At 43.2% G+C, this 25,625-nt stretch overlaps 2 protein-coding genes across 2 annotated transcripts; both read right to left on the bottom strand.

Moving 5' to 3' along the window:
• Positions 1-10,807: 10,807 nt before the first annotated feature.
• Positions 10,808-13,094, bottom strand: LOC120053429 (P3 protein-like). The gene has a single exon (XM_039000556.1). It carries the CDS (start codon positions 12,709-12,711, stop codon positions 11,311-11,313), a length of 1,401 nt encoding a protein of 466 aa, XP_038856484.1. The 5' UTR covers positions 12,712-13,094; the 3' UTR covers positions 10,808-11,310.
• Positions 13,095-16,786: 3,692 nt separating this feature from the next.
• Positions 16,787-24,595, bottom strand: LOC120053855 (charged multivesicular body protein 1a). The gene is made up of 7 exons (XM_039001123.1): positions 24,440-24,595; positions 23,799-23,818; positions 23,627-23,704; positions 22,690-22,836; positions 22,373-22,501; positions 19,071-19,267; positions 16,787-18,823 (listed from the first exon to the last, which is right to left on the bottom strand). Exons 1-7 carry the CDS (start codon positions 24,444-24,446, stop codon positions 18,802-18,804), a joined length of 600 nt encoding a protein of 199 aa, XP_038857051.1. The 5' UTR covers positions 24,447-24,595; the 3' UTR covers positions 16,787-18,801.
• Between the last annotated feature and the right edge of the window lie 1,030 nt (positions 24,596-25,625).

Below are 25,625 nucleotides of genomic sequence, written 5' to 3'. Positions count from 1 at the left end.
GGGCACGGACAACTTTGAGGAGGTCTATGCTTTACGACAAGGTTTTAGACTGTGCAGGTTTTAATCTGTTGCCTCACCTGGTATTCTGGGAGTTTTACTAGGAGACGGAAGGGGGGCGTGTTTCCATAGCGTCAAGTCAGATTTCCTCCCAGTCGTATTTGTGTCAGTAACACTTTTCCACAACCCATGATTCTCCTGCTCACCCTGTCTGTCTGCCTCCACATGATCAGATTCCCCACTTGCTTCAATCGGCAACCTCCTCGCATCTGGCATTAGTCTGGAAATTAGGTACAGCATCTGCAAATACACCATCGCACATGCACACACACCAATTCAGGGCTAGGCAGGACATGTCTCTGTGTAGTCAAGCAGAGAGGTACAACTGTAGGCGTATGTGACATTCCGCTAAAACAGCAGCCCCCTGCTGCTTACATAAAGGGCATCTCAGAGTGTGGCTGGGTGATAAAGATAATTTCAGTGACACTGGGAAAATAACGTGCATACCGGTACCTTTTTATTGAGGCTGCAGGGATTATTTTACTGCTGCGGTTCAAACTGTGACTCAATCCTGCAGAGCCCATAGTACCCCTGCAGCCACGCAGAATCTGGCCAACAAAAACAAAGCAGTCCACATAAATACATATTATGATAGCACTGTCCTATTGAGCTAAAGTTAACTGTGCCTTTTGGTTTACAATATACCGTATAATTAGTATCATGTCATCCTAGATGCTGAGGGTCCCTCTCCAGTCTCACCCACCTAACACAGAAGAGCATGTTGGTTTGGGTGGGGCAGGGCAAGGCAGTGGCCAGTGCCTCCGGAACAGACACAGGGCCGGGCAGCAGGGGTGGGCACAGCTGCACGAGGGGGCACTGGGCCTGGGAGGCATGAAGGTGCACAATTCAATGATCCCCCTCTATAGGGAAGGACAAAAGAAGACTATAAGAGGCTATAGGAAAAAGGAGAGGGGGGTAAGAAAGAGAGAGAGAGCAGGAAAATAAGATGGAGAGAGCGAGAGAGAGGGAAAATTAGATGGAGAGAGTGAGAGAGAGGGAAAATTAGATGGAGAGAGCGAGAGAGAGGGAAAATTAGATGGAGAGAGCGGGAGAGAGGGAAAATAAGATGGAGAGCGAGACAGATAAAAAAATATATGGACACCTTGTTGTGGAGCAGGTCCCACATGCGTTGCAGGAGGGCAGTGAGCAGCTGTCTGTGTCCCAGCAGGATGTTGACAAACTGAGACACCCAGGGGCTCGGTCTTGGGTCACAGAGCACATTAAGCTCAAAGGAGAGAAGTGCATTTTTAAGCTGACTTGCAGTTACACTTGTGGAGGCTAAGAACATCATAATATACACAACTATGTGCAGATGGACTGGAAAGAAAATCAAGTAGTGACAATTCTGTATTATTTGGTGGGCTTATTCCGGAGGCGTCCAAAAGTCTCTGGCAGAAGCTCCTGAGGATCATGTTCTCCACCTGAACATAGACAGGATAGACAGACAATGTGAGAGACCGAAACAGTGAGTGTGGCATCAGAAATAACTAGAACGACAGACAAATAGAGTAGGAAACGAAATAGTTGAGACAGAGCAGAGGAGAAAAACAGTAGAAGAGAGGGAGAAATGCAGAGACGGGAGAACAGTCGGCAGTTCCTGGCATTCCTTCCAACTTTATTGTGCAGCTCAGGGAATTCGACTGATCTACATGAAGCTTGATGATTGTCTGGCCAACCAGTTCCTCAGCACATTCAGGGAACACAATACTCAGCGTGTGGGAGATCCTGGCCAGACAACTCTGTCAAGTCAGAGATAATAAGACTGGTTTGATTTGTATGTGTGTGTGTGTTTTTGTTTAACTATTTGAACAAACAACTGGAATCAACATACACAAAACATCTGTATCAGACTCAAAGCGATAACAGAAAACTGTGTGGTCAGTCAGTGGTTGTATGGCTGTGAGTGTGAATACCAGAACTGACTTTTTGAGTGAATCTATGAAATTTATCCTGATATCAGGCTTTACATGCAGCTGACTGGACAGAGACAAAGAATACAATAGCTGGGCAGAGCATGTGAACACACCATTCAATAAAATCCATTCATTTTAAAGCAAGAGAGCATAAGTCTTACCACATGTGGAGTTAGGAGGGCAGGGAGAAAACGAGTCAGGAAATATGGCCTTCTGAAAATGCTGGAGTAGGAAAAGAGTGCAAGTGTGGTGACACATAAAAACAGACACAGTGCAGAACACAATACGATATGTATCAGTCATCAGTACATTGATCTCAATAGGTGATTTGTGAGTTATGCAGCATGTTGATGCTATATTTTAGGGTACCTACAAGGCCTCCATGATGACTGTGGCAGATATCCTTCCTGTGCTCTCAAACAAAGAGACTGCCTTGTCCACATCCTGACCCGCCTGACACTGGGGCTGAGAAGGCAGATTGCACACAAACACACAGACTGATACGCACATAATTAATACATGAAAAACATGAATTGAAGAGATGGCACACAAATACAACCAGCAGAGAGCGCTCAAACCTGCACAAGAGCTCCTGCCCTAGAGACATCCTCATAAAGGCCAATCTCCTGCAGACAGAGAGAGGGGGACCCTGTTTATACATCTGGAGGAGAGGAGATGAATGAGGAGATGAATGAGCTGCTGAATGAGAGGGTTTGTGGTATGGTAAATCAACCAGTCAGAGTTAGTTACATTGGAATAACTGGAATGTCTCAGCTGATCTATATACGCCTCACATACTGGTTCAGTGACTCTCTAGGCCCTACCTTCAGGTCAGCCAGTCTGGTCTTGGCAAGGGAACTTCAGACTAAAGGCCCAGTCCAGCAGTAAAGTGTTAAAGCAGAGCCAGAGTATCTGTCACCTGACCTTCAGGTACTGCGGGGGTCAAAGGACACTATGTCCGACAGGAACTTCAGCAGGAAAACCACAGACTTCTTACTGTTCCAATGGTAACTGCTGGCACCGCCGAAACACATCCAGGAAGACAGGAGAGAAGTCAACTTTGTCTAAGAGGCCCAAACATAAGAAGAGAGGGGACCAACATATTGGTATTCTAGTAGCCACTAACTAAACTCTGAGGGGACTAGCCTTAAACCACTCACTGTACGAGGGGAAAACACCAGGCCCTTCCAGTGCACCCTTACGGGCCAGGAGGAAAGCAGTGATCATGTTCTCCAAGTCAAGGGCTCCCGAGTGGTGCAGCGGTCTAAGACACTGCATCGCAGTGCTAGAGGGAGTCCCATGGGGCGGCGCACAATTGGCCCAGAATCGTCCAGGTTAGGGGAAGGTTTGAATGGGGGTAGGCCCTCATTGTAAAAAAAGAATTTGTTCTTAACGGACTTGCATAGTTAAATAAAGGTTAAATTAAAAAAAGACCCCTCAAATGCTGAGCTTAGGAACCTGGACAGGAGCTCTGATGTACAAAGAGAGAAATGTCATTTTTTATTGATTTATTTTACCCTCATTTAACTAGGCAAGTCAGTTAAGAACAAATTCTTATTTACAATGACGGCCTACACCGGCCAAACCCGGACGACGCTGAGCCAATTGTGCGCCGTCCTGTGGGACTCCCAATCCCGGCCGGTTGTGGTACAGCCTGGATTCTAACCAGGGTGTCTGTAGAGCGCCTCTATAGCACTGAGATGCAGTACCTTAGAACGCTGCACCACTCGGGAGCCCATAGGAGCATTGTTGGAAATAACTGTGTGTGTGTGTGTGTGTGTGTGTGTGTGTGTGTGTGTGTGTGTGTGTGTGTGTGTGTGTGTGTGTGTGTGTGTGTGTGTGTGTGTGTGTGTGTGTGTGTGTGTGTGTGTGTGTGTGTGTGTGTGTGTGTGTACCTTTGAGGCTTGGCTGTGTGTTTGGATTGTACACGAGCAGGGTGGAGAGACAGGAGAGCACATGCTTCCAGTTAACCTCATGAGTCTCCAGTACTTACTGCAGTTGAGACAGCAGCTCCTCTACCTTGAATATTACTGCCAACTAGGACAGAGAAAGAGAAAGGGTTAAATGTTATATCACACCCCAGATACAGTCACATCACAACTCTCTATTATAAGGTTCACACTTGTTATTCTATAGACCGGTTTTAACATACCCTACTGTAATTTCACAATGTCCTGTAAAAACACCCTAATGTCATAACTCACACCCACAGGTACATCATCATTAATTTCAGATGTATGTGGTCAGTCACACACATACACACATGACCTCACAAACAACTACATGACAAAATACATATTTGGAAGAGCAGCTCACATTAACCAGACATGGTAATGTATTTATAGATGTACTAAGGTATTTATAGATGTTTCTTTAGAACAGAGCAGAGCACCAGCCATTTACATTACGAAACAAGGAGGTCAACAGTATGCAGGTTTTAGCAAAGCCCCACTCTCTTTGCATGGCAATGGCATCAGATACTATGTAGAATATAGGTAGAGGAGAACACCGATGAGATAGATGATATAGATGGCTGTTTTACAAGAGGCCCTATATTAAAGAGAGATGTCAATGATAACATATTCTGTGATTTTAACTTTCAGTCTGTAGGTGAGTGTATGAGAGAGAGTGGGAGAAGAAACAGCGCAGTGCATCAGGTGACAGACACACCACACAAGGAAGCATCAAACATCTGTACCCTTTTCCAACAAAAAGAGATACATACCAGTGAATATTATGGATTGATATGTATGTTCTATAATTCTGTTTGATTAGCAGCCTTTTCCACTTCACCATCATTCAGCTGCTGTTTCACCAGACTGCAGGGTCTGCTTGCTATGCTAAGTATCCAGCACACCTAAAAAAAACAACAACACAGGTTCAGAAATTAATATTAGCAGTTGGATGAGATAAAGCCTCTGTCTATTGAATGCAGTTTCGAGCTGCAATGAAAGGGGACATTCAAACTCACAGGAGAGCATGTCATCCAGCACTGAACAGCAAACCAGGGAGAGCCTCCTGCATGGTCTCGTCAAAACCAGCTCGCACCAACACCGTTACCACAGCTGCAACACAATACATAGTTGGATGTATACAGACTGATTTGAGGTGAATGGCAGATAATAATATATGTACAGTTTATTTAGAAAGTATTCAGACCTCTTCCCTTTTTCCACAATTTGTTACGTTACAGCCTTATTCTAAAATTGATTACATAATTTTTTTACCTCAATCTACACACAATACCCCATGATGACAAAGTGAAAACAGGTTTTTAGAAATGTTTGCTAATGTATTAACAATAAAAAACAAAATACCTTATTTACATAAATATTCAGACCCTTTGCTATGTGACTCAAAATTGAGCTCAGGTGCATCCTGTTTCCATTGATCATCCTTGAGATATTTCTACAACTTGATTAGAATTCACCTGTAGTAAATTCAATTGATTGGAAATTATTTGGAAAGGCACACACCTGTCTATATAAGGTCTGACAGTTGACAGTGCATGTCAGAGCAAAAACCCAGCCATGAGGTTGAAGGAATCGTCCGTAGAGCTCAGATACAGGATTGTGTTGAGGCACAGATCTGGGGAAGGGTACCAAAAACAATTTTGCTGCATTAAAGGTCCCCAAGAACTCCATCATTCTTAAATGGAAGAAGTTTGGAACTACCAAGACTCTTCCTAGAGCTGGCCGCCCAGCCAAACTGAGCAATCGGGAGAGAAGGGCCTTGGTCAGGGAGGTGACCAAGAACCTGATGGTCACTCTGACAGAGCTTCAGAGTTCCTCTGTGGAGATGGGAGAACCTTCCAGAGGGACAACCATCTCCGCAGCACTCAACCAAATCAGGCCTTTATGGTAGAGTGGCCAGACGGAAGCCACTCCTCAGTAAAAGACACATGACAGCGCACTTGTAGTTTGCCAAAAGGCACCTAAAGGACTCTTAGACCATGAGAAACAAGATTCTCTGGTCTGATGAAACCAATATTGAACTCTTTGGCCTGAATGCCAAGCGTCACGTCTGGAGAAAATCAGGCACCATCCCTACGGTGAATCATGGTGGTGGCAGCATCATGCTGTGGGGATGTTTTTCAGTGGCGGAGACTGGGAAATTGGTCAGGATTGAGGGAAAGATGAACGGTGCAAAGTACAGAGAGAGCCTTGATGAAAACCTGCTCCAGAGCACTCAGGACCTCAGACTGGGGTGAAGGTTCACCTTCCAACAGGACAACGACCATAAACACAGTCAAGACAATGCAGGAGTGGCTTCAGGACAAGTCTCTGAATGTCCTTGAGTGGCCCAGCCAGAGCCCGGACTTGAAGCCGATCGAACATCTCTGGAGAGACCTGAAAATAGCTGTGCAGTGACGCTCAACATCCAACCTGACAGAGCTTGAGAGGATCTGCAGAAAATAATGGGAAAATGGATAATGTTACAGGTACATTTCCATTTCACATTATAAGTTCACAAAACCTGTAGGCTGCCACTCAAAATAAAAAAATACAGTAAGAAATGCATAAAGTTTAATAATTAATAATACATTCAGTATTAACACGAAAATAAATTCCCTCCAACCGCACCGATCCTACATGTATCCATCCAAAAGTATTTTATGAAATCAAACTAATAGCAAATTATTTTGATTAAATGAATCTTAACACAATGAACAGAGGCAATTTTAATGACCATCTAAAGATCAATCTCCTCAGACAGGACATGGGACAAACAGATCAATGTATTATCAGGGTTGGCAAGGCTAACATTTCAGTCTCTGTCTATCTTGCTGATCGATCCATTGAAGGTAAATGGCACCAGCTAGTCCATTAGAGCTACACTGTCACTGGGATGATGAAAATGTCTGCGACAGCAGTAATGTGAGGTACTACAGTTTATTACTCTAAACAGACACATTCTTTAGTCACTGAACAGAATGTTCCTCTGTTAAGTTGTTCCTGACAGCACCAATGCTGCAAGAACATCGACTTGAAGGCAATTTCAGTACAGCTATGACTATGAGCTATCCATCCATACCGTCGATGGACCAGATGAGACTAGTCCTGATTCATAATTGTATCTATCTCTATTTTGTGTGAGAATGGCTCATATGCAAAAGTTTGAACGTAAGATGAGAGAATTGTATGCCCTTCAGACAGTCTTCCTTTGTTTGTCGTTCCAGTGAATAGGCATACTGGAGATACAAGCACACATGAATGAGAATATTTTTGAGGATTTCCTGTGAATTCCACCCATGTTTTCCTGGACACCCTGGCACTGCGGCAAGAAACCTGTTCATAGAAGGTGAAAACAACTCATTAAAATGTAATCCCATCTGTCTCATGAATATTTAAGTGTTTTTTTTCCTATTGTGACACTAAACCACAGCATAGGAAGTGTAAATACTGCAGTTGCTGGAACAGTGTCAGGAAATCACCTGTCAACCTGTAAAGTACAGCGGACACTGTTACCTGGGAGAAACAATCTGAGCTGTCGCTCAAGTGGACGTGACACTGTCCTTGCACCCACAGCAGGTACTTTCACCCATTTCTCTAATGGAAGTGACACTTTAGGCATTTCCTCAAAGTACAACTTACAAAGAGGCACTTTGCTTAGTTTGCGTAGGATTTTACAAACCACACAGCTCATATGGTAACCTCATGGCTCTGTAGCACCAAGAAGAGAAATATCATACCAGGTAAATTAGAGTATATAGTGTGTATCTGTGAAATAGTTTAGGCCCTATGTCTCCGTCTGTCTCTGTGCAGCAGAATACGAGGTGGAATGCATGGGCTGAAATCTGTGGTTATCAAAGGTCAAATTACCATTGCAAGTGAGGCTGAGCAGCTGTAGAGCCTTTCATTGAAATTACAGACAGGGGATGCGTGGCATTGAGAGAGGGAAAGAGACATGCATTGAGAAAATGATGACTCCCATTGGTAGTGGCATGATTATAACTCACCATGTGAATTTACATAATTTTCATGCAAAGCTTCAAATCCTTAAAATACCTTTGCCTAAAAATAGGTCTAACAGCAGGTATATTAATTAAATGGACAATATGTTGTGCATCTGAGTGTTATTGATATGCAAGGCTTATGACACTGTACAGGAGGGTCCAGAACACAATGTAAGCAGAGTCATGTAAACATTTTCCAACGGCTTCAATGTGTGTTAATCCATTCGTTTTAGATTAGGGTTAGTTGCGATTGGAAAACAAAACAGGTTTTCAGTATATGGCAATTTGTAATGGAAACACAAGATGGACTTGCCTCAAAAATATTCTAGGATTTTACTATTGTTTCCCAAAATACAACTTTACCCATAAACCCCTACCTGTTTTCCAATAGAAAAGTGTCAATAATTGACAGGAATAAGGAAACAGTTAAGGATTTTGGGGGTAGTTGAGTTATATCTTCATTTACGGTTTTAACTATCACGTCTCATTTACAGGAAAACAAAATACAGTGGCTACCCACTGCGAATATTGACAAAGCCCCTTCAAACAACGGAGTTCAGCCCATAGACTTCAGCATACATGCTACTTTCCTGAGCTCCCACGTCTTGTGCCAAAACCAAGCTCCAATGCCATTTCCCACTACAAATGCGCAGAGAAACACAGTAATTAAAATACTTGAGTGGTGTAAAAGGGAATAACACTTACAAAAATGCATTTTACAAAATGTTCACTCCCCTAAGGTGTCAGTTTAGCTTTTGCCAGAAAATGAATACATACAGTGCATTCGGAAAGAATTCAGACAACAGAAAACTGCTGCAATTGTGTACTATGAATTTAATTATTTTTCCAAAATCTGTGTTATAGCCTTTTCTAAAATGGAATCAATTGTTTTCCCCCCCTTCACTTTACACATAATACCCCATAATGGCAAATCAAAAACTGGTTTTGAGAAATTTTTGTAAAAAAAAAAAACTCAAATATCACATAAGTATTCAGGTCCTTTACTCAGTACTTTGCTGAAGCACCTTTGGCAGCGATTACATCCTCGAGTCTTCTTGGGGATGACGCTACATGCTTAGCACCCCTGTATTTGGAGAGTTTCTCCCATTCTTCTCTGCAGATCCTCTCAAGCTCTGTCAGGTTGGATGGGAAGTGTGGCTGCACAGCTATTTTCAGGTCTCTCCAAAGATGTTCGATCGGCTTCAAGTCCGGGCTCTGGCTGGGCCACTCAAGGACATTCAGAGACTTGTCCTGAAGTCACTCCTGCATTGTCTTGGCTGTGTGCTTAGGGTCATTGTCCTGTTGGAAGGTTAACCTTCACCCCAGTCTGAGGTCCTGAGCACTCTTGGAGCAGGTTTTCATCAAGGACCTCTCTGTACTTTGCTCCATTCATCTTTCCCTCGATCCTGACTAGTCTCCCAGTCCCTGCCGCTGAAAAACATCCCCACAGCATGATGCAGTCACCACCATGCTTGAACGTAGGGATGGTGCCAGGTTTCCTCCAGACATAACGCTTAGCATTCAGGCCAAAGAGTTCAATCTTGGTTTTATCACACCAGAGAATCTTGTTTCTTATGATCTGAGAGTCTTCAGGTGCCTTTTGGCAAACTCCAAGTGGGCTGTCATGTGCCTTTTACTGAGGAGTGGCTTCTGTCTGGTCACACTGCCATAAAGGCCTGATTGGTGGAGTGCTGCAGAGATGGTTGTCCTTCTGGAAGGTTCTCCCATCTCCACAGAGGAACTCTGGAGGTTTGTCAGAGTGCAGAGTGACCATCAGGTTCTTGGTCACCTCCCTGACCAAGGCCCTTCTCCCCCAATTGCTAAGTTTGGCATGGGCAGCCAGCTCTAGGAAGAGTATTGGTGGTTCCGACCTTCTTCCATTTAAGAATGATGGAGGACACTGTGTTCTTGGGGGACCTTCAATCTTGCAGACATTTTTTGTACCCTTCCCCAGATCTGTGCCTCAACACAATCCTGTTTCGAAGCTCTATGGACAATTCCTTCGACCTCATGGCTTGGTTTTTACTCTGACATACACTGTCAACTGTGGGACCTTATATAGACAGTTGTGTGCCTTTCCAAATCATATCCAATCAATTTAATTTACCCCAGCTGGACTCCAATCAAGTTGTAGAAACATCTCAAGGATGATCAATGGAAACAGGATGTACCTGAGCTCAATTTTGAGTCTCATAGCAAAGGGTCTGCATACTTATGTAAATAAAGAATTCCTGTTTTGGAATTTTAATAAATTAGCAACATTTTCTAAAAACCTGTTTTTGCTTTGTCATTATGGGGTATTGTGTGTAGATTGCTGAGTTTTTAAAATTGTTTTATCCATTTTAGAATAAAGCCGTAACGTAACAAAATGGTGAAAAGTCAAGGGGTCTGAATACTTTCCGAAAGCACTGTAGGCAGCTATTATGACTGTATGAGCATATTTCAAGTCCAACACCTGCCGAAAATCACGTTCATTCCAGTCATAACATGCCCTCTCACACAAAGACCTATGAACTACACAAAAAAATATATTGAAAACTACAACTTCTATTTCAGGAGTAAAAAGGCTTAGAAACATTAGACCTTAAAAAAGGTAACCACATAACATGCAAACATAGATGTGTTATGAGATTGTTTTAACACAAATGCAAATACACAATGCAAAGAGACATGCAAATGTCCTCACATTGGCACACACAAAGAAACCTGTTAATCAGTCCACAAATATTATGCACAGGCAAATATTGTCACGGAAACACCCTCAGAAACAAAGGTACTGGCTATATTGCTCAGCTGTGCTGCAGCACAATCTTTACTTTAGTACGTCTCAGTGTTAAGATTCCTTCTTTAAATAAAGATCCTCCTTGGACAAACTCAAGACTGCTTTTATGAATGCTTTTATTATGTCTCCTCTTTATAAAGTACATGGACTCCTAGAAAACCATCTTTGAATCCAGAACAAAAACATTTGTAACAGTACTTTTCAAACACCACACATTTCCATCCGACAAACAATCAGTTTTCAAAACCATTCCCATTCCTTTGACACATAAACCTCTTGTAAACATGATACAAATCAATAATTTCAATTACAAAAAATGTTTTATAGAAAAATATATTTTCTTTTATAGGTATTTCTCTTCTTCGGCCTATTTACATGAGGTACTCTTCAGTACAATCTCATAAAAAAAATAAGAAAAAAAGGGGGTTAGCGGGGAAAAGGCCTTTGGTTTCAAGATTATAATTTTTTTTTTAAATGTCCATTCGCTGTCCTGTGTACACAGTGTCAATGTCAATGATTGTTTTCATATTGTTGTGTGTGATTTGTAGCCAACACTCTGGGACCTCCACAGGTTTGGTTTAGAACAGAAACTCTGTCTACAATCAGGTTTCAGTCCGGGTGGTGGGGGTACAGAACTTCCGATGGGCAAAGTGACCGAGGACGATGAGGAGCATCTCAGAGGTGCTGCTGAGCGCCACTATGAAGGGCGCTTGGGACGCAAAGTCAGCCTCCGCCCGCCGGAACGACAGCTGCATAACCGCCAGCGCCAGGAGGCTGTTCTGCACCCCCACCTCAATACTGACCGTCTTCCTCTGTGGCACTGCTAGTCCTGCCAGCTTCCCCATCCCAAACCCTAGCAGCAGCCCAAACAGGGGCACGGTCACCCCCGCGACCACTATCTGAGGTCTCACGTTGGCCAGGATAGACGCCCCCATCTGGTAGGCCATGAAGATGCCACCCACGATGAGCACGAAGCTGAAGGGCCGGATCAGTGCAAGCAGTACACGGGTCAGTTTGGGCAGACGTAGCTTCACCAGCATGCCCAGGGAGATGGGGATGGCAATGAAGAGAAGGGTGCCCAGGATCTTGATAAAGGGCACGTGGAGGGCAGCGTGGACACCCAGTAGCCTGCCGTACAGGGCAGAGGACAGGGGCATGGCTGCTGCAGCTACAACTGTGGACACCAGGGTCATGGAGATGGCCAGGGTGACGTCCCCGCCCAGTAGCAGGCTGTAGAGGTAGCCTCCGCCGCCGCCCGGGGCAGAGCATGTGATGACCAGGCCCAGGGAGAGGGCCTTTGGCAGGGAGCCCAGCCTGGACAGACCATAAGCGTACAGTGGCATGACCAGGAACTGCCCTGCAACCCCCAAGAGGAGAGGCACAGGCTTCCGCAGGAGACCCCTCAGCACCTCTACCTCTACCTTGCACCCGAAGGCACACTTGTTGATGAAGATGAGCGGCAGCAAGGCAAATAGGACAGGGTTTTCAGAAAAGTGGGACAGCACGCCTGACTGTATGAGCCGGGCAGCTGGGTCATCCCTGCCAGGCGCCACCCTGATGCAGTAATCTGTCCTTTCTTCAATTACAACAGGGAAAGAATCCTGGTCCAACTCCAATAGCTGGATGAGCAGTTGTGCCCGACCCGGCAACCCAGACCTTATGCTGATAATGAAACTCTTCACGGGCCCCGCATGACTGTCACTTACATTCAGGATGGAAAGAACCTCCGAGTCCAAGGAGCTTACATTGACCGTCTGCTTCCAGCTCTCGCGGCCCTTCGTACTTACGGCGCTTCGGTATTGACTGGAGATTACAATCACGCCCTTAGTGTTTTCGGGAAACTCAAATTCTTGGGAGGTCCCGTCCCCGATTTGTATATACCTTCTGTTACTGTCGGCCGTCACGTTCATGTTGTTGTTGTCTGTCAGGGACCTGCCCTCCGTTGGCGGATCTGTTCCTCTCGTTATCAAGAAGAGACAACAGAATCCAAATAGCGTCCTCATTGTTAGGTGCGCCGCAAATACACGCTGCTCCCCAGCCTGCGACCTCCCCAGTCCGTCTTAAACCACCTTCCTTTTACAGAACGCGATAAAAACTTCTCAGATCCCCTGATACAATAGCTACGTAGGTAGCGGGGTCTACATTCCTTCTGGTACCCATTTAGCTTCACCCGTGTTCTTGCTCTCTTTCTACCGGAATTTAAACATCACCCCGCCCCATCCGACTTGAACGCTGCTTAAATAAAAAAAATAAAAAATGCTGTCATATTTGACCGATATCAGAAGATTCACGACTCATTTTTTCGTGCTAAAAAGAAACATATGCCTCGGCGAATCGTCGCCTCGCGTTCCGGTTTTTATTGTCTCTGCTTGATACCAACTGTCACCACCGCCGTTTCCCCCTGATTTCTTCTCTTATTTCACTCACTCGCTAAGACTTATTTTAATCCAATCAGAGAAGCCCCTAGCGTTAACGCTCTTTTTTGTTGTTGCGTTAACTCTCTAGGTCCCTTACCAAAATAAGCACCAACGTCACTTGAGAAAAATCTAATTGCGGGGGTGTTCTTTCTTCCATGCGTGGGCTGCATTCTCAGCATCATAGAGGATACACCGTTTATTTATGGGGGAGGACCCACTGCAAAATGCTGTGGTCATGTTATGTTGACTAAAGGAAAATGGTGGAGTAAGATTAACATAGTCCAAAACATATAAACTGCAGTTCATTGTGGCTGGAGGTATTTTCCTTTATTTAGTTATTCTGCCCTTGCAAAAAAAGATTGCAGTTTTGAAACTGCTGTAAAAGTGCAGTAACTACAGTCGACTGTGGTATTTTGGAAGCAGTAATTGCTGAATTATACTGCACTGTAACTGTAGTTAGACTTCAAAATTACTGCAATCTTTTTTGTAAGGGTGGCATCACACACACACACGCGATTTATGCAATAAATAATGCATTTAAGCAGGGCAGGGGGGCTTGTTTTCTTATACTGAACAAAAATACGCAACAATTTCAAATATTTTACTGAGTTACAGTTCGTATAAAGAAATCAGTCAATTGAAATATATTAATTAGGCCCTAATCTATGGATTTTACATGACTGAAAATACAGATATGCATCTGCTGTTCACAGATACTTAATTTAAAAAAAAATTTAAGTAGGGGCGTGGATCAGAAACCAGTCAGTATCTGGCGTGACCACACGCTGCCGTACACGTCGATCCAGAGCATCCCAAACATGCTCAATGTTCTGGTGTGTATGCAATCCAGAACTGAGACATTTTCAGCTTCCAGGGAATTGTGTACAGATTCTTGCGACATGGGGCCATGCATTGTCATGACGGCGGCGGATGAATGGCAAGACAATGGGCCTCAGGATCTCGTCACGGTATCTCTATGCATTCAAATTGCCATCAACAAATACAATTGTGTTCGTTGTCCGTAGCTTATGCCTGCTCATACCATAACCCCACCACCATGGTGCACACCATGGGACACTGTTCACTAAGTTGACATCAGCAAACTGCTCACCCACACAACGCCATACACGTGGTCTGCGGTTATGAGGCCGGTTGGACGTACTGCCAAATTCTCTAAAACAATGTTAGAGGCGGCTTACGGTAGAGAAATGAACATTCAATTATCTGGCAACAGCTCTGGTGGTCATTCCTGCAGTCAGTATGCCAATTGCACACTCCCTCAAAACGTTAGACATCTGTGGCACTGTGTTGTGTGACAAAACTGCACATTTTAGAGTGGCCTTTTATTATTCCCAGCACAATGTGTAATGGTGCACCTGTGTAATGATCATGCTGTTTAATCTGTCAGGTGGATGGATTTTCTTGGCAAAGGAGAAATGCTCACTAACAGAGATGTAAAAGAATGTGTGCACAAAATTTGAGAGAAATAAGCTTCTTCTACATAATGGAACATTTCTGGAATATTTTATTCCAGCTCATAAAACATGGGACTAAAACTTTACATGTTGCGTTTATATTTTTGTTCAGCGTAGTGTGTGAGAGGGGGAGCACCTGGTGTGTTTGTCGAGCAGAAGGGTGGATTTAAGGTGTTCAAGCTAGTCTGTTCTAGTACCAGATATTTGATGTCTGGTAAGCTCTAGCATAACACATCCTCTGTGTGCTATAGAAAATCTAGGTTGAACGTAGTAAGCATCTTGAGATTTTGTAACCTTTATGGTTTTATCTATGGAGGAACTTGTCTAGTCCATGAGACCATGCTGCAACGGAAGCTTGATGAGCCACTACAGGAACAACATGTTTCTCTATCAAATTCTCTTGATCTTTGGACCGCTGCATCTTTGATCACTGAGCAAAAACATAGTGACCATGAACACACACATTGCACGGTATCCAGTTCGCTGCTAAGTATTGCTGATGGGACGTTCGTACACAACGAATGCAATTGTGAAATTTGATACCACCATTTGTACGATGTAAGGGAACTCCTGTGCTCTCTGAACAGCAAGGGCACATCACATAAGATGAATGGATTCATAGCATGAAGTGTCTTACCTGACTTTTTAATAGGTTAAGTGAGTCCAGTCAGTAATTTTTCTGAGAAAGCTATTCAATCGATCATAGATAGTGAGTGTAGCCACTTTCATTGTATTGATAAGAGTGCAGCTATCTATTGTGCAGTACGTGGCCTACTTTGACTCATGACTCAGAGGTTTCAAGAAAAAAAGGGAGAGGTCTGGTCTTCTGTGAGAGCATTTAAGCCAACAACCTGCTGAACTGGAGAGCTCTCCAGACATTTTGCAGAGTGACAGTTATTAAGAGCCACAGGGCAGATAATATACCTCACAAAAGACACAGGAAAAAAGCCCCTGTTAAGATTCCATCCACACCTAGTGCCTTCAGAAAGTATTCAATCCCTTTACTTTTCCCACATTTTATTGTTTTACAGCCTGAATTTAAAATTGATTAAATTTGTCATTGACCTACACACAATACCCCATAATGTCAAAAGTATAATTGTTTACAATTCAATTAGAAATGAAAAGCTGAAATGTCTTGAGTCAATAAGTATTCAGACCCTTTTATGGCAAGCCTAAATAAGTTCAGGAGTAAAAATGTGCTTAACAAGTCACATAGGAAGTTGCAGGGACTCACTCTGTGTGCAATAATAATGTTTAACATGATTTTTGAATGACTACCTCATCTCTGTACTCCACACATAATTATCGTTAATGTCCCTGAGTCGAGCAATGAATTCAAACAGATTCAACCTCAAAAGACCAGAGAGGTTTTCAAATGCCCCACAAATAAGGGCACCTATTGGTGGATGGGTCAATATAAAAATAAGCAGACATCGAATTTCTCTTAGAGCATGGTGAAGTTATTAATTACAATTTACATGGTGTATCACTACAAAGATACAGGCATCCTTCCTAACTCAGTTGCCGGAGAGGAAGGAAACCACTCAGGGATTTCACCATGAGGCCAATGGTGACTTTAAAACAGTTAGAGTTTAATGGCTGTGATAGGAGAAAACTGAGGATGGATCAACAACATTTTAGTTACTCCACAATACTAACCTAATTGATAAAGTGAAAAGAAGGAAGCCTGTACAGAATACAAATATTCCAAAACATGCATCCTGTTTGCTATAAGGCACTAATGTAAAACTGCAAAAAAAATGTGGCAAAGAAATTCACTATGTCCTGAACAAAAAGTGTTATGTTTGGGGCAAATCCAACACATCACTGAGTACCACTCTCCCTATTTTCAAGCATGGTGGTGGCTGCATCATGTTATGGATATGCTTGTCATCGGCAAGGACTAAAAAGAAACAGGAGAGCTAAGCACAGGCAAAATCCTAGAGGAAAACCTGGTTCAGTCTGCTTTCCAACAGACACTGGGAGACAAATTCACCTTTCAGCAGGACAATAACCTAAAACACAAGGCCAAATATACACCTTAGTTGCTTACCAAGACGACATTGAATGTTCCTGAGTGGATTCAGGCTGTAACACAACAAAGCGTGGAATAAGTCAAGGGGTATGAATACTTTCTGAAGCCATTGTACTGTAGACAATTTAGACCCTTGTTTCAGAATGACCATGGGGAGAAATGAGGTTTACTTTGAAGCTGTACAGTAGGCATGTACAGTATAAGGAGTCTGTCTCTCTGACATCAACAGTTACCTACAACATGACCTGTTTACACCAGATGAATGCATAACACAAACAATCTTTACTGACGGCAAGCATGTTATATAATCTGAAAGGCTAATAATAATGACCATCACTCCACACAGAAAAGGAAGCAAAATAATTGTGTGAAGCAGTACTGCAGAGAAATGTTCACAGCATCACAGATCATTTTTTAACAGCATGAACTCTTCAGTATGTGAGCTTATTTTGGCAAAGAGTAAAACATGCATTTGAGGATGTGTTGAAACAGCACCCACAGTCTGATGGTTGAACTCATGTCGTGGTTACATGGTTTCCTGGTTACAAATGCTGCAACCATAGGACAATCCAGAAGTCTATCAGTTTGCTTGTGGTGCCATATGCTGCTGTCATTTCCTGAGTGTTGAAATGACAAAATGTTCATATCAGATGGCTAAATATACCAAAATACTGCAAAACCTGCATAACTAAGAGTATTAATAACCATTCCCATGTAAAATAAAAGAAAGGAATGTATTCCCAAAATGTCTTAGCTACAGAAGCCAAATCTCTGGTTTGTATGTGATGTGGACAGAAAGGGGACATCCTTGTTATATGGCAACATAATTCAAGAGTTCGGGACTATAAGGTTCTATCTGCACTTGTCAAAATGTTGTTATTGACATAGCCTTGTTCGGTTCAATGTTCTCTACCTATATAGTACTCTAAATACCCCAATTCATGGTGTTAAATTCAAAAGAATACAAGATAAAAATTGTTAACATCTCAAACCAATGAGGGTTCGGAACTGTAAAGCCAATTATCTCAGAATATTATTTTGGCAGATAGAACCTTCTAGTCTCAAAACGTCGATATTAAAACCTTACATAGGATCAATCACTATATGTCTAACTAGATACATCCAGGCACTGAGGAGAAGACCTATGCATATACCTGCATCCCAATAAGGCAAACATATTCAAAGCAAAATAACATAGGCATGAATTAGCAATATATTTTAACAGAAATAATCAGGAAAACAAAAAATATGACTGAGAATTGTCCTCCCTCTATACAGAAATAATGACATTAAGTCAGAGGATTATTTCTTTTAAGAGTTGGGAAAAAGCAGTAGACAATAGTGTGTCTTAATTTTGTTTGTTAGTGTTGTCAATACAGTGTGTCAAGAGATGTCTGTGGTTTAGTGCTGAACAGAGTGCAAACTGGGAAACATCAGAGCACTCTAAATAATAGTCTCCATTCAAATCAATGATTTGTCCGTTCTATTCATTCTATGTATATTCATTTAATCTTATCTGATAGGCAAAATCCAGATAAATAACTTTTGGGGGTCCAAGCTTCCATATATTACACAAATGTGTCTGTTTTAAAACACCTTTTTCCAATATACTATTTAGACATTTTGCAAAACTCTTCATGTTCTCAGGAAAACCCTCACAATTCAAATATACATCCAAAAATATGTCATGTGACAATGTACTGAAATTCACAAGTACAACTAACCAAAGGGGATATTTTTTTCTCTCTGCATTGTTGGGAAGGGCCCGTAAGTAAGCATTTCACTGTTAGTCTACACCTGTTATTTTACGAAGTGTGTGACAAATAACACTTTATTTTGATTTGAGGGATCCCTAATTAATATAAGACAATGAGTGAGAGATGGAAAGACTGATATGGGAAAAGGAAAGGTGGAAAAAAAGAGATGTGCAACAGAAAAAGAAAGACGGACAGAAAGAGGGGGAAGAGAGACCCATGCCTTCTCAGGTGGTATTTTCAGCACCACAGTGTGAGTGTGTATATAAATAGACGTGAGGATGGAAATCAATAGGCTCATTAGGTCCTCACGGTATGAACAGTTTGATAGAATCACACAGCTCCCAGCTGTTTGTTTCCAAGCGGTTGTCAAGCCTCCATCTGTCTAGCAAATAGTTGAGAGATATGTTCAGTTCCGCAAAGCAGCCAACCTGCAATGTAAATAAAAGTGTAATTGTTGATTTATATGAAAATCTTTGGTCTATGTGCATGTTGATCATTGGAATATCACTATGCATAATTAAAACAGGGATCTATCATAGTACCAACACATCTAGCCAGAATCTACACTACTTTACTGTCAAATAATTTGAGAATAGCTTGTTAACACATTTCCTTAATTTAGAAAACAAGCCAAATGTCCCACAGTAACCAGTGAAAGCTGCATTGTTAGGGTACCTGCGAGACAGCTGGTCCTCCTTTTCCTGCTGTGAGCGGGAGGAGCTCTCTCCCAATGAGGTGGCTCCTGCAGGCAGCTGGCTGAGCTGGTCCATCACCTCCAGACCACTCTCTTCTGCTATCTGGACGATGAGGTCATCCACCTGGTCCTGGGGCGTGGTCAGTGTGGTGGCCGAGCTCATAGAGTCCTCCATCACCTATAGGTGAGTGGGTTTATGTTGTTTCACAATTACTGCAATTATCCAGAAGGGTATAGTAATGCATGTTGAGATAAAGGGTTTAGTGAACTAGGATAATGGTCGAGGAGGCCGAGTGAGCTAGAGGTCTTAGGGAAGAAGGGGACACGTGAACAAGAGGCTTGAAAACTTCAAGACATGAAATTGATTAGGAGTACAACCATTATGTACACTGAACAAAAATTTAAATGCAACATGTAAAGTGTTGGTCCCATGTTTCATACGCACAAAAAGCTTTCTTCTCTCAATTTTTTTTGCACAAAATCTTTTACATCTCTGTTAGTGAGCATTTATCCTTTGCCAAGATAATCCATCCACTTGAAAGGTGTGGCATATTAAGAAACTGATTAAACAGCATGATCATTACACAGGCGCACATTGTGCTGGGAACAATAAAGTCCACTCCAAACTGTGCAGTTTTGCCACACAACATAATGCCACAGATGTCTCAAGTTGAGGGAGCGTGCAGTTGGCATGCTGACTACAGGAATGCCAACCAGAGCTGTTGTTCATTTCTCTACCATAAGCCACCACCAACATTGTTTTAGAGAATTTGCAGTACGTCCAACCGGCCTCAAATCAAAGTTTATTTGTCACGTGCGCCGAATACAACAGGTGTAGTAGACCTTACAGTGAAATGCTTACTTACAGGCTCTAACCAATAGTTGCACACAATGCAAATCGGATGCTCTCGATTACCTGTTCAGGAGTCTTATGGCTTGGGGGTAAAAACGGTTGAGAAGCCTTTTTGTCCTAGACTTGGCACTCCGGTACCGCTTGCCATGCGATAGTAGAGAGAACAGTCTATGACTGGGGTGGCTGGGGTCTTTGACAATTGTTAGGGCCTTCCTCTGACACCACCTGGTGTAGAGGTCCTGGATGGCAGGCAGCTTAGCCCCAGTGATGTACTGGGCCATACACACTACCCTAGGTAGTGCCTTGCGGTCAGAGGCCGAGCAATTGCCGTACCAGGCAGTGATGCAATCAGTCCGGATGCTCTCGATGTTGCAGCTGTAGAACCTTTTGAGGATCTCAGGACCCATGCCAAATCTTTTTAGTTTCCTGAGGGGGAATGGGCTTTGTCGTGCCCTCTTCACGACTGTCTTGGTGTGTTTCGATCACTCTAGTTTGTTGTTGATGTGGACACCGAGGAACTCCACTACAGCCCCGTCGATGAGAATGGGGGCGTGCTCGGTCCTCTTTTTCCTGTACTCCACAAGCATCTCCTTAGCCTTGGCTACGTTGAGGGATAGGTTGTTATTCTGGCACCACACGGCCAGGTCTCTGACCTCCTCCCTATAGGCTGTCTCGTCGTTGTTTGTGATCAGACACTGTTGTGTCGTCTGCAAACTTAATGATGGTGTTGGAGTCGTGCCTGGCCATGCAGTTGTGGGTGAACAGGGAGTACAGGAGGGGACTGAGCACGCACCCCTGTGGAGCTCCAGTGTTGAGGATCAGCGTGGCAGATGTGTTGCTACCTACCCTCACCACCTGGTTGCGGCCGGTCAGGAAGTCCAGGATCCAGTTGCAGAGGGAGGTGTTCAGTCCCAGGATCCTTAGCTTAGTGATGAGCTTTGAGGGTAGTATGTTGTTGAACGCTGAGTTGGAGTCAATAAATAGCATTTTCACATAAGTGTTCCTTTTGTCTAGGTGGGAAAGGGCAGTGTTGAGTGCAATAGAGATTGCATCATCGGTGGATCTGTTTGGGCTGTATACAAATAAGAGTGGGTCTAGGGTTTCTGGGATAATGTTGTTGATGTGAGCCATTACCAACCTTTCAAAGCACTTCATGCCTACGGACGTGAGTGCTACGGGTCTGTAGTCATTTAGGCAAGTTGCCTTTGTGTTCTTGGGCTGCTTGAAACATGTTGGTATTAAAGACTCAATCAGGGACATGTTGAAAATGTCAGTGAAGACACCTTCCAGTTGGTCAGCACATGCACGGAGCACACGTCCTGGTAATCCGTCTGGCCCCGCAGCCTTGTGTATGTTGACCTGTTTAAAGGTCTTACTCACGTCGGCTATGGAGAGCGTGATCACACAGTCATCCGGAACAGCTGATGCTCTCATGATTGTCTCAGCGTTGCTTGCCTCGAAGCGAGCATAGAAGTGATTTAGCTCGTCTGGTAGGCTCGTGTCACTGGGCAGCTTGCAGCTGTGCTTCCCTTTGTAGTCTGTAATAGTTTGCAAGCCCTGCCACATAAGACGAGCGTCGGAGCTGATGTAGTAGGATTCAACCTTAGCCCTGTATTGACGCTTTGCCTGTTTGATGGTTCGTCGCAGGGCATAGCAGGATTTCTTGTTAACTTCCGGGTTCGAGTCCCACACCTTGAAAGCGGCAGCTCTACCCTTTAGCCCAGTGCGAATGTTGCCTGTAATCCATGGCTTCTGGTTGGGGTATGTACGTACAGTCACTGTGGGGACGACGTCCTCAATGCACTTATTGATAAAGCCAGTGACTGATGTGGTGTATTCCTCAATGTCATCAGAAGAATCCCAGAACATGTTCCAGTCTGTGATAGCAAAACAGTCCTGTAGTTTAGCATCTGCTTCATCTGACCATTTTTTTAATAGACCGAATCACTGGTGCTTCCTGCTTTAATTTTTGCTTGTAAGCAGGAATCAGGAGGATAGAGTTGTGGTCGGATTTATCAAATGGAGGGCGAGGGAGAGCTTTATACGCGTCTCTGTGTTTGGAGTACACAACCGCAGACCATGTCTAACCACACAAGCCCAGGACCTCCACATCCGGCTTCTTCACCTGTGGGTTCTGTCTGTAATAAAGCCCTTCTGTGAGGAAGAACTAATTCTGATTGGCAAGGCCTGGCACCCCAGTGGGTGGACCTGACTCTCAAGTGGGTGGGCATATACCCTACCAGGCCCACCATGAATGCGCACCTGCCTATTTGTGAAACCCATAGATTAGGGCCTGATTCATTTGTTTCAATTGACTGATTTCCTTCTATGAACCGTAACTCAGTAGAATCTTTGAAATTGTTGCATGTTGCATTTATATTTTTGTTTAGTATAGATGAGGAACATTTTCTATAAACTTGTGCCACTCACCGAGGTGTGAACATCCAGGTTCTGGACCTGCGTCTCAAACTTGTCCATAACAGCAGACACCTTCTGCAGGTCCATGGAACCCAGCGCTTTGTCCAGTGCCTTGGTGACCTGCGTCATATTCTTTGTGACCTAGGGATATAAAACACAGGAGTGCCACACACAAAGGTAGGACAGAGAGTGCATCTCTATGAAAGTAGCTAGTAGCAAGGATGGCTGAGATTGGAGGTCAAGAAAAAAATATGACAATGACTAATGTGAGACACACAATTGGATGATATTAACATATGATTATGATTAGGCAGAGGGAATAGACTCACCGCTTTCATAGTGACAGCAGTCTGGACCTTGGAGGCAACAGCATCAACACGGGATGCCATGCGCAGACAATTAAGGCCCTCGTTCTTCTTACGGATGGCATTCTCTGCATATACTCTGGCAACTTCCACATTCTTCTGCTGAAGAGCCTGGTGAGACGAACATACACACTAAAAGTCAGTTCAGTTGCCTATAAAAACAAGTTCAGGGGCTGCATGTGTAACAATCATCTTACAGTTGGAATACTGATCTGGGATCAGGTCCACCCTGTCCATGTAATCTTATTCATTGTGATCTAAAAGGCAAAACTGATCCTAAATAAGCAATCTCTACTCTGAGACGTTTGATACATATGGCCCCTGGTCGTCTGTTTAAATCCGTAGGACAGTAATGGACTGGTGCAGCCTCAACCATGATCTTCCACTGCCACCTGCTGGTTAATGTGCTGCACACATCTTTATTCGACCTGTCCAGTCAGACGCCAACTGAACACGTAACGCGTATGCCTAATAATTATTAAGTTAAATTAACTATTTAATGACACGAATTTCAACAATAATGTTGTTTATACGCTATTGGGATAGACTGACTGCTGATCCTGTAATACCACAGGAGGATAGTGGCACCTTAATTGGGGAGGATGGGCTTGTGGTAATGGCTGAAGCGGAATAAGTGGAATGGTATCAAATACGTCAAACATGGTTTCCATGTGTTTGACGCCATTCCATTTGCTCCATTCCAGCCATTATTATGAGCCGTCCTCACCTCAGCAGCCTCCACTGAAAAATACCACACCCTGTATACCCGTAACCCGGGTCGCTTTCAGTAAGCCCAGTGCACACCATATAGCAAAATGTTTAGCATCAGAAAACAAAAATCTACTACACACAACCATGTTCAAGCCTACATTCTTTCTCTGAAAGCCCTCCCTTTACTCACCTTTTTAACTTTGGCTTGCTCGGATTTTGAATCTTTCTCTGCCTTTTTGGCAAGTTTTTCGAGCTGTTTTGCTGTAAACTGTTAGAGAAGTATAAGCAGACATTTTAAAGTGTAAAAATGTTTATTAACTATGTTTAAGCTCCACAAAGACAATGGCTAATTTTCTATATACCTTCAGTTGGAAGAGTGTGTCTGAAAGAAAGAAAGAAAAAAATTAGATGAGGGGTGATACACAGATACAGCCCAGTGTATTGGGCCGGGAATACTTTGCACTAACAGTGTGCAATGACGACTATGACAGACTGAGGGTAACTAGTTAGTGATCTCTGAGTCTGGATCAAAATCATAGAATTGTATAAGTTGTCAACGCGTTCTGGTCATTTCAAACTCTACACTACTCCAATGGCGATAACACACGTAATGCTAGCCACCTAACTACAAATACATGAAAACGGGAAGTTAGCTAGCTATCTAGGCATCTAGACAGTTTAGAAAAATAATCTCTTCAATAGCCATGTAGCTAAAGTTACTCGTCTAAACCTTAACGTTCATCTTTGAATACTCGTCTAGCTTCTGGTGACATCTGACATTGCCGTGAGATTTTAATAGCTAACTATAAAACGTGTATATTTGGTAAAATCTAATATAAACTAATATTAGGCTAGTAGCAAGCTATCATAACATTTATTTTATCGACTGGCTGCCAAGCTTTTCCTTTATACTAGTTTATGTCGGCTAACTAGCGTTATAACGCACGACATAGATCAAAGTAAGTTGACAATCTCGTCAAATCAAAAGTCGAAAACGACTTACCATCCATATCAGCGTGCCTTCACTTGACCTAAAACATTTGTTTTAGTTTGACAAAGAGCTAATTTCCTTAATGTTTTTGATATTCTGTTTTTGTGATGAGTCTTTCTTTCCCCAAACGAAGTTAGCCAAAGCCACGCCCCTTTCCGCTAGCGGCGTATTCCAGCCAAAATACGTCCACGTCATTGGTCAAGCGCATGAGAGCGGTGATTGGATAGATTCAGAGAACCTCAGCTAGGCGCGTATAGTCAAAAGCGTGCTGTCAAAAAGCACGAGTTACCATTGCTAACAACAACATATGAAAAGCAAGAACTTCAATATCGCCACAGCCAGTAGCGATATTAGGATGTTAATATTGGTGGGGGAAACTAAAAAATACAATTTTAGATGCATGACAGCAAAGCCACAACACTAAACAATACATTAATTGCACTATAACGGTGACAAACGGTGCCCACAAACTGTTAGGGCCTACATAAAGCTGTCCCTAAAGCACAGCTTTCTTTTCAGCACAATGGAGGGAATCCTTACCACTGGTACACCCGGTTATCAGCGGAGCCTTGTCTGGCAGCGAAACAGTTTATTCAGCCTCATTTACTGCCTTTAAAAAAAACATAGCTGATATGGCTGACTTTGTTAAATAAATGTGGTTTCTACTGACAACTGAGATGTACATACTATGGCATAAGGCCCTGGGGATGACGAGAAGAGGCAATCCCTAATTTCGATTAAGACATTAATGAGAGAGCTAGGATGGAGCTATTTCTTCAGCACTTTGAAATGTACAGCAACAGAATTCAGAACATGGGCGTTCTTACAGTATTCTCCTTGTACACCAAGTCAGAACCATGGGATAAATAAAGGAGGCATGTAAGCAGACAATGAAACGTCTTACAATATTCGATGATTACATTTCTTTAAAACAGGCTATATCAAAACAAATTTAGTTATATAGCCCTTCTTACATCAGCTGATATATCAAAGTGCTGTACAGAAACCCAGCCTAAAACCCCAAAACAGGTGTAGAAGCACGGTGGCTAGGAAAAACTCCCTAGAAAGGCCAAAACCTAGGAAGAAACCTAGAGAGGAACCAGGCTATGAGGGGTGCCCAGTCCTCTGCTGGCTGTGCTGGGTGGAGATTATAACAGAACATGGCCAAGATGTTCAAATGTTCATAAATGACCAGCAG

This window comes from Salvelinus namaycush, chromosome 9, assembly GCF_016432855.1.
Source record: "Salvelinus namaycush isolate Seneca chromosome 9, SaNama_1.0, whole genome shotgun sequence".
Classification (NCBI taxonomy): Eukaryota; Metazoa; Chordata; class Actinopteri; order Salmoniformes; family Salmonidae; genus Salvelinus; species Salvelinus namaycush.
Note: the sequence above shows the minus strand (reverse complement) of the source record. Positions and strands in the feature narration are given on the sequence as shown.

Bases quoted from the DNA above. Each gene is read 5' to 3' on its own strand.
- LOC120053855 (XM_039001123.1), bottom strand. The intron at 22,502-22,689 runs GTGAGTCTATTC...TTATATCCCTAG, and splicing joins CTGCTGTCACTATGAAAGCG to GTCACAAAGAATATGACGCA. The intron at 18,824-19,070 runs GTACCCTAACAA...TTTACATTGCAG, and splicing joins GAGGACCAGCTGTCTCGCAG to GTTGGCTGCTTTGCGGAACT.
- LOC120053429 (XM_039000556.1), bottom strand. From the start codon at position 12,711: ATGAGGACGCTATTTGGATTCTGTTGTCTCTTCTTGATAACGAGAGGA.